The sequence below is a fragment of the Poecilia mexicana genome, unplaced genomic scaffold, assembly GCF_051168715.1.
Source record: "Poecilia mexicana isolate PSO_F unplaced genomic scaffold, ASM5116871v1 scaffold_13, whole genome shotgun sequence".
NCBI lineage: Eukaryota > Metazoa > Chordata > Actinopteri > Cyprinodontiformes > Poeciliidae > Poecilia > Poecilia mexicana.
The window spans coordinates 22,129,926-22,143,246 of NW_028263382.1; the positions used below are offsets into that span (position 1 = coordinate 22,129,926).

General features: G+C 35.7%; 1 protein-coding gene across 2 annotated transcripts; it reads right to left on the minus strand.

The window, feature by feature from the left end:
• Positions 1-425: 425 nt before the first annotated feature.
• On the minus strand, positions 426-10,770 carry cd86 (CD86 molecule). Of its 2 annotated transcripts, none has more exons than XM_014987417.2 (8): positions 10,689-10,770; positions 7,596-7,621; positions 6,217-6,284; positions 4,944-5,255; positions 4,198-4,485; positions 1,973-2,095; positions 1,810-1,834; positions 426-1,603 (listed from the first exon to the last, which is right to left on the minus strand). In XM_014987417.2, exons 1-8 carry the CDS (start codon positions 10,689-10,691, stop codon positions 1,570-1,572), a joined length of 879 nt encoding a protein of 292 aa, XP_014842903.2. In that variant the 5' UTR covers positions 10,692-10,770; the 3' UTR covers positions 426-1,569. The 2 variants fall into 2 exon arrangements, with proteins under 2 accessions (XP_014842903.2, XP_014842902.2); XM_014987416.2 differs by having other exon boundaries at positions 1,961-2,095.
• Between the last annotated feature and the right edge of the window lie 2,551 nt (positions 10,771-13,321).

Sequence of the window (13,321 nt, forward strand, 5' to 3'; positions counted from 1 at the left end):
TCATCCCTAACAATTTTAAGGTTAACATAACTGCTTGTTCTGTTTACACATCCAGCTGAGCTGTAAATCTCTGCAGCTCTTCCAAGGTCAGCACACACTTCTCTGACTGTTACTCTCCTTGGCAGACAGTGATGTCATGGCAAATTTGTGGAACACTTTTTACATTTTCATATGATAGATTGAGCGGTGGACAATTAAATCTGGAAATTGTTTAATGACCCAACCCTAGTTTAAAACTGCTCCCCCCCTCCACCCCCCCAAGTCTTTCTGCTGCGTTCCTCGGTCATGATGCTTTTGGTTCACTGAAAGGCTGACTGTATAATATGACACATTTCATATTTTTATTTGCTTTCTAACCATGTAATATGTTCATTATGCTTCACAGTTATGCTCTAAATCATCTAGTTAGGTTACATAAGATCACAGATTATTTATTTTTTTTATTGTGGCACCACAGTAACCTCTTTAGTGTCAGAACAGTGTGCACAGTTTTTCTCTCAAAATTCAAAATGATTTAAATACAGACATCTGCAGACAAGGTACAACATTTGTTTCCCCAGCATTATTAAAATTTAAATACAGAGTTTATTTGTTTTCTTACAAATGTCGATACAAAAAAAATCTCATATTAAAAAACAAACAAAAAAAAAAACAACAAAAAAAAACAGAAGTGTCCCTGAAGAGAACTGTGATGCACATTTTAGGGAAATGAAAGCAGCTTTTTGAAGCTGTCTGGTAACTCAGAGCAAAGGGGAAAACCAGACAGCTCCTCTCCCCAAACTGCATAAACAGAGTAAACATTACATTGTACATCATAAAAAAGAGAGACACAATAACTTAAATATCTCATGATAGTCCAACATGGTTACTTTCTTTTACATAAAAACGGGAAGACGCGATAATCTCAAAGTTTACTTAAAAAGAAAAAAAGTTCTCATTCTATAAATATTGCACTTTACTGGAACTGATACCATGACGTCAAAGTGCACATAACTGTGCACACAAAATACTGACATCAAGCCGTGAACAGTTCCTTCAGGCTACTAGTCTTGCTGGTACAAACACAACCTTTTTATAAATAAAAAAAAATTTGTTTTTTGTTTCCTTTTTGTAGAATGATTTATAATATTATAAAATGTCCACTGAAGAGTACCAAGACATCAGCACATTCAAGACCAGATCTTCAAGTGTGAATGTAGAGCAGTCATTCCAGCAAAGCTCAGTGCAACAGAGGAGACTTCATGAGGTTCAGTTTTACTTCTCGTCTTTGGTAGAGGTTCCCATTCGACGTTCTTTTGCATTGTGCGCTCAGATCACAATGAACCACGCCCCATCGGAAATGTCATTTCTTTGGAAAGTTAACCACTTTTGTTTGAGGACACACAATTTCACCAGTTAAATGTAAATACTTCCTTCTGCTGAGATGCCCTACTGTCACTCCCTGATGAGTCAAAGGCTCGGTGGGCATTCGTGCACCGGCTTTAGGTCACATGTGCGTTTGACTGACAAATAGCTTAGGTCCTGTATTCCAGGATGTTTGAGCTGCAGTTCAAATGTTCTTGTAGATATTCATGATCCCATTGGCTGTAGAACTATGACCTCCCTGGATGGTAAAAAATACAACAGAAAGAAAAGGAGGGAAACAAACAAACATTAGTAAACAATGTGAGTGAGTCTCCATCCTGGCTGGTAGACATGTCATGTTGCAAATAATGCCATAAGCTTTTTTGTCATCAGTATGTCTACTTTGGTACAATCGTTTTATATGACTAAATAATTGTGGGGGTATTCAAATAAACCAATACTCACTCAACAATGTTTTGTTCTACTGACCCTAGGAAGAAAAAAACAAAACAGTAGAACAGGCAATGAGTTTCCTTTTTTTGTTTTGATATCATAATGGATCAAAGAGGAATATGTGCAAATATGTGTCAAACTTTCAAAATTTCATGAGAAATACCTTTGTCAGTACCTGTTCTGTTCTTCAACCACCAAAACAAAAGCGGGCCAAACACAAAAACCGAACAAATAACAGTTGCAGCTATCACAGCAGAACTGAAGTTGTAAGGTGGATCAGGAGGGAACTTAGAAGAACCTTCAGAAAAAAACAAACAACAACAAAACAACAAATATTAGAGTCTGAAATGTGTTCTGAAAAGTCATCTTTAAGTGCAAGTCTGGAACTTTTGTATTTCTTCTTTTTTTTTTTTTTTGGCCAGCTACTCAGCTTCCATAAAAAAGAGAAAAACATTCCAAGTGTGGGTTTTTTTTAATGTAAAATATGTCCTGGTTCAAAACCCAAGTGAATGGAGTCATTACAAAATAATGTGAACACACACATTGTAATCTCAGCTGAGGAAGTCGGTGCTCAAAAGCTTCGTTAGTGCTTGTATGCTTTTCTACAAGACATGGTGCTTAGAGGAGAGTAAAAATTATGTAATAAAGGTACAGCTACTGGTCAGATACACTTTTATATTCACTACTGGTTTTGTCAACACTGAACAGCAGATTCAATTCTCTGAAAAACGTAACTGAAACTGTCCATATTCAACTGCAACAAGAAGATCCTTTAGGGGAGAATGTGTTATTGACAGATATCCTAGCTAATCGTTCATATCTGTTTTTTAAAGATGAAGGCATATCTTCCCCCAGGTTCGTGATCTGAGAGATCAAAAAAAAAAAACGAATCAGCAGTTTAAACTCAACCAAACTTTAATAAAATGCAAAAAGATATCTTAAGAGATCAGACAGAAAAAATCCATACAGAGATTCAGTCAGATCTGGTATACATTCTGATTACTCGCAATTATATAGATTTAAGCTGCAAACAAACAGTTTTTCTGGAACATTACTGCTCCGCCAGCTCGCACAACTAATGATTTTAGATACTTTTTTTAACTGTTTCGGTTTTATGAGTCATACTTCCTAACTATGAGTTATTTCAGAGATTTTGCAGCTCTAGGCGCAGAACCTGGAACCGCATTATCTCTGATTTGGTCGAGCTGACCAGCGCAGGAATGTGTGCACATAATCCAGGAAAACAGCAGAGCCGTAACATTATATTATTATAGCAGATCAGTTATTCAATTTTAGCTTGAATATCTGCTGAACAACATATCGTAATAAAAGACAAGATGCAATCCCATGCTATTTCTATTGATACAATTTATATCTAAAACTTAAGTATATTAATGCATTTATTGTAGCTATCCAGCATGTTAGACACGTAATATTTTTAGCTCTTTTAAGTTCCTTCCAAACTTCAATGGTTTCACACTTTGTCATGAGACACTCGAATGAGTAAAAGTATTTCTTTGAGATTTTATGATTGAGCAACAAAAAGCAATGTATAATCTTGAAGCTCAAATAAAAAAAAAAAGCATCACTTAGACAAATAAACACAATAATATACCGAGTAAATAGAGTAATCATTTGAATTCATTACCCTCAAGTCAACACTTTGTATCATCACCTTTCACTGCATTTACAGCTGGAAGGCTCTTTTAGGTTTGTCTCTAACAACTTATCTTGAGTCTTATTTGTACAAAACAGCTCAAACTCAGTCAGCTTGTTTAATGGGTGTGTGTGAACACCAATTTTTGCATCTATCAGGAAACTGATTATTGGATTTTTGGCTGGGATTTACAGTCAGATTTTTGGCTAACCCATTCAATCATATGAGTATATTTGATCTAAACAATTTCACTGTATCCACTTTAAGAGTTTTCATCTTGTTTGAGGGTGAAACTCCATCTCGTCATTTGTTCCTATGGGATGTCCTGAGTTAGGCTCATTCTCATAGCGGCTGATTGTTGTTTTTCATACTCTTACGTAAGCAGTTTTGCCTTGGTAGGTTTGCATTTGCGCCACACATTTAATGGGGAAATATGCCTGCTTTTAGTTTTTGTCTTGAAAGCTGAAATATTCTGTGTCGCATCTATTTAGAATTATCCAACATGAATCTGTGCAAAGAGGGTTTGACTGCTGAGACAGTCAAACGACCTCCTCTCAGTCCAAAAGTGGACACTTTCCCAGTAAGATTAGGCAAAAAAACTCCGACACACATCCCATAAAAAGTAAATAAATGTACAGAGGAATTTTCATCGGTTACTCACTTCCTAAAACTTGCCGAGTGACTAAAAGTGGAAGGCAGGGTACAGAAAATAACTCACGGTCCTGTTTCAAATGAGGACTTACACGCTGAGACGGTCTCTGAGGTCAAACTGTCCACGGAGCACGACACCTTCACTTCACCAACAGAGCAGTTAAAATTCGCAGTGCTGGAGATGCTAACCAACTCGTCTCTGGAAGGACTTTCATCGTTACGGAGAACCCTCCACATATCCCTGTTGTCGTTTCCAAGAACATTCCACTCCATCCGTTTTCCTGATAACCCATTATGTGAGTGGCATGTCACATTACAGTCCGATGGGACGCCGCTTTCTTCTCTACATCTGACTGAGATTTCAGGCTTACTGAAGAGAGCTGCAAGAACGACAGATGATGAAAACGTGAGGTTGTCAAACAAATTAAACTACAGCTTTTGTTTTATTATAATCATGAATATACATTAATTACGAGGGTGAAAAGTCACAAAATCAAAAATTAGAAGCAGTGGTTTATGTTTTTATGTGAAACGTTTCACAGTTTGCATTCAAAGAAAAAAAAATAAAAGAAGAGAAAATGAAAGGAAAAGAAAACAAAAGGAAGTCCTCTTTAAAACAGGCAATTCTCATTTCTCACTTAAAAACACATTCCCTATTCCTCAAAACGTCCCTGCATCTTTCTAAAGAGTAGACGGTAAAATAAAGGCTCAAACATTGCTTCTGTAGATAACAGTTCACCTCCAACTTTTGGTTTCATAGATTCCAGGTTCATCCCCCACCATCAAAGAATGAAACATAATTACATGAGACAGACATCAATGTTAAAAACTTGCCTACCTGTGACATTAAGATAAAGCTGGACCTCGTAGAGATTGCCACTTGCAGCATTTTTGTACCTATAAAAACAATGGTATTCCCCACTGTCAGATAGTTTTAGTCTGTAGATGTGCATCTTTGTGTGGTTTTGATCCATTTCTGTGTTTGGAAGTTGAGTTGGAAGAGGTTTTGAATGATATCCATTAAGGAAAACGGGCTTTCCGTCAACAACTTTTTGAAAGTACAGAAACTCCAGTTGCGATTCTTCTGCTACAGGGCAGTAGAAGGTCACATTTCCTCCAACCAACCCATCATACACAATCGGAGAATTCCCTGAAAAATGACACAAACAAAAAAGGAAATTATTAAGCATTTTTTTTCATAAAACATCTGCATTGAAAATGATCAAAAAATGTTAAACAATAAAAAGCATTCTCTTGCGAGTAAGCCCTTCTTCATTAAGGTTTTGTGTGGGTGTGGGACATTTTGATAAAGTTTTGATGACTAAATTAGATTAATTTCAGTTACTCTTAAGATTTTTTTTGGGGGGAAAATTCCTGTCCAGGCAGTGTCCTCAAAAAGGGTTTTACAAGCCAAAGCTTCCTGAATGGGAAATTGAGAGTGTTATGAGCTAACTGTGTGTCATTAGCTGCCATATATATTTTGCTTTTGAAAAAAAATTATGCTTGATTGAAAGAGCCATTTTGGATAAAAAACATAATGATTTTCTCTAAAGACAGTTAAGACATAGTACCTCAAGTGTGTTTGCAAAACCTGTTTATTTTTGAGACTTCGGTTTTAAATAAAACACTGAAGTCTAGCACACTAAACTCCTGCTTCTTCTTGACTAAATCATATTAAACAAAAATGCAAATTGTTACCCACTGAAGATAGGATATTTACTCATTAACTCCATAGGACATCACTTCTGCACCTTGTCTTTACTTTCTGTTTTAATATTTTCCCTCTGTGCAAATCTTCATGCTGCAACTTGTCTATCAGTATTTTGCTGGCACACCTGAATTTCTCTACTGATGAAAAATAAAGGTTGCTTTTCTTTTCCCTTATGAAATTCTTTAATCAAAACACAGTGACTGTGTCTAATTTGGTTTCCATTCGTATTTTTATTTTTGGAATAAACTATTCAACATATGAATGACCCTTTTTTTCAACAATTTTGGACAACTCTTTATTTATTGATTAGCATGTAGTGCGAGTCATTTTAAACTGCCAAGCAACATGTTTCATTTAGATGTCCTGGATAAAAATCCTTGAGATTAACTGGAATACTCACCAGCATCAGCTGACCCGAGTCTGGTTATCACCACAGCTAGATGAAGCAGAAGAAGGAGCCGTTGTTCTCTAGATACGTACAGAAAATAGAAAACATTGTAAACATCAAAAGGGTAATAAAAAGAGTCACAGCTATATTACACACAAAAATCCTCCCCGTTTTGCAAATGCAAATATATACAAATAGAAGCAGTGAGTCACATTCTTCGAGGTTTCAGATTGTTTCACTAGAGGTAAAAATGCTCAGTCACAGATGGTGAGGCATGAGAGAAAACCATCAGAATGAGTAATGCATGAATATTTGAAATCACTGCATTCTCACCCTTGGGACATTTGGGGACTTTTAGTTGCATGTAATATTATGATTCAGTATCACAAATTCATTTAATAAGGTCTCCCATAAAAATAACTTTCAACGGCCTGTTTGAACAATCTATCAATATTTATATTAAAGTTGAGAGATATAACCCTTTTCCATAATGAAATGTCCTTTGTCTTATACCTTGGTAATATAAAAAAAAGCTTTTTATTGGGCATTAGTTGGAGCTTAACCAGCTGATTTAACTTACTTTGGCTTTTCACGACTTCTAACAGCTTTTCTTTGTGTGTTCAGTTCTTATTCTCTTTATTATTCTCATTCGTTAACAACAATTAATTCTTGGACTTATTTGTATTGATGTTTATTTATTTGTTTATTATTTGGGTTATTATTACTAACAAATGGTGTGGATTTAATTTGAACAGATCAGGTGGAAATGTAATCTCGTACAAAATCTTTTTAAAATACTTTTTCCAATAACAAATGGAACAACATTTACAGCCTCCCTGCCAAAACACTAATCTATACCTGCACATATATTCTCTGTTCGATTCAAGTCAGGACTCTGGTTGACCCACTTCAACGTGTTCATAATGCTTCAAACCTGAAGACATGTGGTGAATTAAAAATGTGCTTTAAATCTGAAAACACCCGGGGTATAAATAATTTTGTGCTTGGTTAAAAAGTTAGACGAAGTCGGCACACTAGTGCTTAAAACACCTTAACAACAGGTAGCAGGCCACCAATCAGATGACATTATTAGATTTTAAGTAAACTAAAATTACTATAAAAAATATTGTAGTAATCAAAAAAATACTACTGAACTTACTAATTCTAATGTTTTATCACCTCAGCACATCTACAAGACTTAACTACATATTTTCACATGAACTGACATCATAGGGAAATTTTTATTTATATATTTGTAGTGGTTTTCTGGTCAGGTTTTACATCAAAAGTGTTACACCGGAGATCACATTATTTATGATCATTGAGCTGCTGTCTGTGGCCGAAATCACATAATCACAGTGATATATTGGTGGAATGTGAGGATGACTTACAGAAGAATGTGCCAAATCTTTGAAGCCTGTTGAAACAAAAACACAAGTTAACATTGCAAGACGATGGATTATCTTCTGATTACAAGCACTTACACAAGCTAAATCAAGTTATAAACAAACAGGTTGTGTTTGTCTATGAGCTTTTACAAATTGACTTGAAGTAATAAAAGAGTAAATATTGGGATTTTTTGCAGGTACATCTATAAAGTGTTTAATTACACTAGACAGTAACACAAAATTGTACATAAAAAAAACACAATTTATCTGAAATGTATGACTTATCCCTACTGGGCTAAGTCATACATTTGGGGAATTCTGGGATTTTTTTTATTTTTTTATTTTTTGTCTTAGTTGAACTTAAGCCAGCATGTCTTCTGCAAACAAACACCCACAGGGAAGTCCCTGAAGTACAGACAGAGTCTGTTTGAAAGTGCAAAGCCAGTATTACTGGAAATACTTAAATTGTAGACAAGGTACCTTCAATGACTCTATTTAATATTTTCACACCAAATTGCCTATTTTTGCATCTTGCTTCTCTGAAGCAGAAAGAGTGATTTGATTGAGCCACTGGTTACTTAATAAACTCTCAGCAGAGCTGGAATGTAAAAATGGTGAAGGGGAAATTAAAATTTTCTCCACCATTTTCCTGGCAGACACTTTAGCTCAGGAAATTCCCAAGCAGAAAATTACCTCCCGTTTATTTAGGGTTTAGATTATGAAAGCTCGAAGCAGGACGAATCAAGATAAAGTTGAAATCAGTTGCTGCCTGTGACATCTATTTGAGAACAGATCTTTGTCTAACCACTCTGCTCTAAATGCTTCAAACAGCTGCTACACCCCAGGATAACAATGGAAAGATAAGCTCCTCGCCTGCTAGGCAGAAACCAAGATAAGAGGGAATTCCCAGGTGATAGATAATTACTCGGTGGTTAGCATACAGTAAGTTTAGTAGTGGTATAATTGATACTAACTGAAATGTGATAGCAATCTTTATAGCTATATATATGAACAACAGGTGATATTGTTTACATGATTTTACCAAGGTAGATGTCTAATTTAATCAAACTGAATTCCAATACACTGTATCTAGGTCAGCCTGGCTATCGTCAACACTTTGGTTTCTATTCAAATTGCATCAGTGAGCTGTTGCCTTTGTGTTCTCAGTTTCCGATTACAGTCTATGTAGGGTTTGGTTATTGATTCACACAACAAAAAAATCTTTTTACATGGGTTTCATGTCTAGAGCAAACAGTTTGTTTCAGAGGTTGGTTTCATTTTGTTGTGGTTAGAAAAAAATACCTGGTGCATTACTTGGCATTGTCTAGAGATGTTCTCAGTAAAGCCATGTGAGACTTGTGGCTTACGGCATGTAGCATATGTCATATCCGTAAAGGAGTGACAACTTGAAAAGGGAAAATGAAACACTGAAATACCTAAGAAGTGATGGCCTTTGCAATAACGCACCTGTTACATTTCTTTTACTTAAAGGAGGTCTAAGTATGCATGTTTTAACATACAATACAGATTATTGGGAGACTTCTTTAACCTAAATGCTTACTGGAAATTTAGTTAGGAAATTTCAACCGAGCATTGTTTCAAAAATCAAAGCAGTTTATACGGTTACAATAAAAAAATGACTTGCAACATATTCCAGACGTTCTCATTCTGAACTACACAACTTGATCAGACTTCTTTATCAAGGGGTGAAATAAGATGTAGGCTGTGGTCAGATTTATCCAACAAAATAATCCTAATCATACAAGAAATTTCTCTGATGTTGAGAGCTGTAATTGCAATTGGATATTGCTTTCCTTTGTCAGTGGGACTTTGTGTCATAATGGGAAGACACTGAATGAGTGATGGAGGAGATGAGAGAGTTCCTCTCAGTGGGTACAACAAAGTTTGTAGTGAACCAATTATTTTGCTACTTTCAGAATTATTATGCTTAATTACGATACAAAAAAACAAAAAAGATCGTTTTTCAACCGGACAGTAGCCAGTTCATTTATTTTGTATCGGAAAACTAACTGGGTATGCTGAGTAGTTTAACTCTGTAAAGTTAAACCTATTATTAAACTCACACAATAGTTTAATAACTATTAAACTAATAGTTTAATATTATACAAAATACAAGGAAACTTGTGTGTAACTATTAAACCATGCTTAATACCATGCTATAGTTAGTACAGTATGCATACATCATACTGTATGCATACAGTACATCCAGTACATCATACTATGTACTGTATAAGCCATTATTACTGTATAATCGTGATTTTAAAGTTGCAACATCTGACAGTAGCAATATAAGATCATAGATAGTGATCCCTAGTAAAGATTAGGGCTCATTAATCTGCCACGTAACAGAATATGTTTATGACTTCTGCTTTTTCTCATTACAAAGTGATGACATCATAATGAAACTCTGTGGGAATTTCCACATGGCGCAGGACGTCACGTTGTTGAACACAAGTTTTCAGGATTGACCCTGAAACTATCGACCAATGCCACTCAACTAATTCAGTTTAGTCAACAAAAGTTTCATGTATCCTTAAGAGGCAGTCACGCATTACTAGACAAATGCAACTGGGTATGCTGAGTAGTCTAACTCTGTAAAGTTAAACCTATTATTTAGTGGTTAGAAATAAGAGAATCTACAGGAATAGCTCAGTAGTTTGTTCTCTCATGTTGAGGAAAAAAAAGCTTGATTAACCACCAACACACACGAATACACATAACGGAAGAGATAATAAGACACCTTTTTTTTCTTTTCCCATGTGGGTTCATATTAATGCAAATCATTCAAGCACAGAAAATCAGTCAACCAAAAAACCTGCACTTTAGATGGAAGTAGGAGACTGAAGCAGAGGCAAAAAATACATTTTTTTAACAGACTCGGTATAAACAGCACTGCTGAAAGCTAAGCTCTATATCTCGAACTGCTGCCAGTTTGGCATGACGTATTTGTTTACAAAGAACTTTATGTTACTGACACGGAAGTAAGTGATAGTCCTTATCACTAAACAACACGCTTTGTGAGATTCAAAATTAATAAAAGCTGCTCTCATTTCAGAGGAGAGAAGATAGACTTACCATGATTTTGTCTCGTCTTGCTGGCTGGCCGCGTACTGTCTGTGCGAAGTTATGCCTCTTCCTTTTCTAAGCATGAGGAAGGGCGGGGCCACAGCCTGAGTTTGTTTCCGTTTTGTTGCTATAGTTGCTATAGTAACACCGTGCACCCGTTGGAAAGGCGCGATCTCGGGAAGGTTCAGAGAGTCCTGATTTAGTTAGAAATGCGACGATGAATCAGTTTCTCTAGAATAAATTAGTTATAGTTTGAAAAATAAATAGTGTCTATTGGAATAAAGTATGTCTCATGTATCTGCTTCACTTGCAACAAAGTTCATTGAAGCGGAAAAGGTAGTTGAATTAACTTTTTATCAGACTGTGCAATCTTCTCTTTACCTTTTCAGTAAGCTAGAAAATTAAAATCCAATAAGCCAGAAAATGTTTTTTTATACTTTAACATACAATAAAATTACAATTTTTAAATAGTTTGATTTAAGATTCTATGAATAATCTGAATGTCTTCTGTAAATAGACGACATAATATGTTGGTAACAACATTGTCCACAAACATTTCCAATCTTATTTGAAATGTTGAAATAACATCTTGACTCTCAGGCACGTTTATTGAATCTGTGCTTATAAGGATTTGCTCATGTTTTCTCAATCACAGCTCTCAGTTGTAGTAACCAGAAAAACACTTTCTTACACCTCTTGAACATTTTAACATTTTATTAAGTTACAAGCTTCCTTGTATTTTACTGGGATTTTATGTGATAAATCAAAACAATGTACCACATAATTTTAAGGACTGAGAAAGCAAAACATGCTTTGCTCATTGCTTTATGAATAAAGACATGGAAACTGTGGCATGCATTTATATTCAGCTACCTTTACTCTAATAACTTTAAATAAAATGTATTCCAATTGTTTTTTTCAGATGTCACCTTGCTCCAACAGTTATGTCACCTTATTGTAATTTAATTTTAGATACAGTTGTTCTGTGAAGCCCACAAAGGTTTTTCAGAGAGCATTAGTAAAGAAACAGCAGTGGTATCTGAAAGCAGAAAGAGTACAGGTCTAATGGAGACCCACCAAACCATTTATGTCCATCTAAACTGAGAAGCCAGCAAAGAAGACAATAGATCAGAAAAGCAGTTGAGAGACTCATTATATTGCTCGATGAGCTTTAAACTTTAAATAATTTGTTGACTATTGGTGCACTTCAGCAAGTCATTGTTAAAGCCATAACAGGTCATGTTTGGAGTTTGCCACAGGCTGTCTAGGGTACAAAGCAAAACTGTGGAAGAAGGTGCTCCGATCAAGTGAGATGACAAAAAGGTCTTTTTGGTCTGTATGCAAACCACCATGTGTGGAAAGTTAGCCTTGCATGTAACCCTGAAAACACCATTACCAAAGTTATATGTGTTTGCAGCCACACTGTGTGGTGGGGGAGATTTTCTTCTGCAGCGTTATGTAAGTTGGCCGGAACCAATAAAACTGAGGTTTAGACTTGGGTGATGATTCACCATTCAGCAAGACAGTGATACTTAACAATCAGCCTGAGCTACTATGAAAGGATTTAAATCAAAAAAATATTCATGCATTAAAACAGATCAAAGTTCAGCTATAAATCAAATTGAGAATCTGAAACTAGAAAAAAATAAATAAAGTAGTATTTTTCAGACGTTACCAATGAAATCTGCTTGAGCTTAATCTATTTTGCACAGAAATGTGGTCAAAACATTGTTTTTTTTTTTATTTTTAAAGTTACATAAATAGTTACAACTGGTATTCTGCAAAGTTCTGACTCCAGAGAGCAGAATACAAATGCTCGCTTTGATTACAGTTAATTTGCTAAAAAAAAAAAAGAACAAACTTCCCATGTATTATTTCCCTCTTGCTTCATAATTCTTCCTGATAATCCTAACACACGATGCAACGAGGTTTGTGATTGTAGCACAAAAAATGTGAAAAGGTTCAAGAAGATTTACAAGACATTACATCTCAACCCTTGTCAGTGTATAAATATATAACTTTCACTTGTTTTATGCTTCCAGAAAGTGAAGGGGATTCTTTCAGTTGATGGTAAAACCTTAGACATTAGGGATGTGTGATTCAGTGTGTGTGTGGTGTGTGTGTGTGAAACAGTGTGTGATGGATTCCCTGAACTTTTGCCTTTCCCGCCAGACTGGTCCGCCTTTGACATTTACCTCAGTGGTTGAGCAGAAATACTAGATCCTCCCATAGTTTCACATTCACGTCTTGTTCTTTGCTGATTTTTATGCCATTTAAGAACTTAACTTCTGTCTTTTATACAGTTTAAGTTCTATGTAAAACTATCTCCACCGCCTTTTGTTAAGGGTGTACTTATGTTTTACATAATCCCCTCTTTTAAGTTTGGTCCCCCATATTTAGCTCTGTAGAAACCTTATTGGCTCATCTTAGTGTTTTCTTTACTACTCCAAATTTCCTGTTGGACTTGTCAGCGCAAGGGGGAATGCCTTGGGATGAGAAGTCACTCTCCTACAGGACCAAGCTGCCGATGACAGACTTCCCTCAAGAAGTCATGTGACCTTTCCAGCACTACTTTGTTTTCCGAAAGCATCAGAATGAAGAAACAAGGAATTCCAGGGATTTTCCATGAATGAAAAACTCAC

Coding starts and splice junctions, on each gene's coding strand:
- cd86 (XM_014987416.2), bottom strand. Junction 6,285..7,595: donor AAGATTTGGCACATTCTTCT/GTAAGTCATCCT, acceptor GTACGTATCTAG/AGAACAACGGCTCCTTCTTC. Junction 5,256..6,216: donor ACTCGGGTCAGCTGATGCTG/GTGAGTATTCCA, acceptor GTCATTTTTCAG/GGAATTCTCCGATTGTGTAT.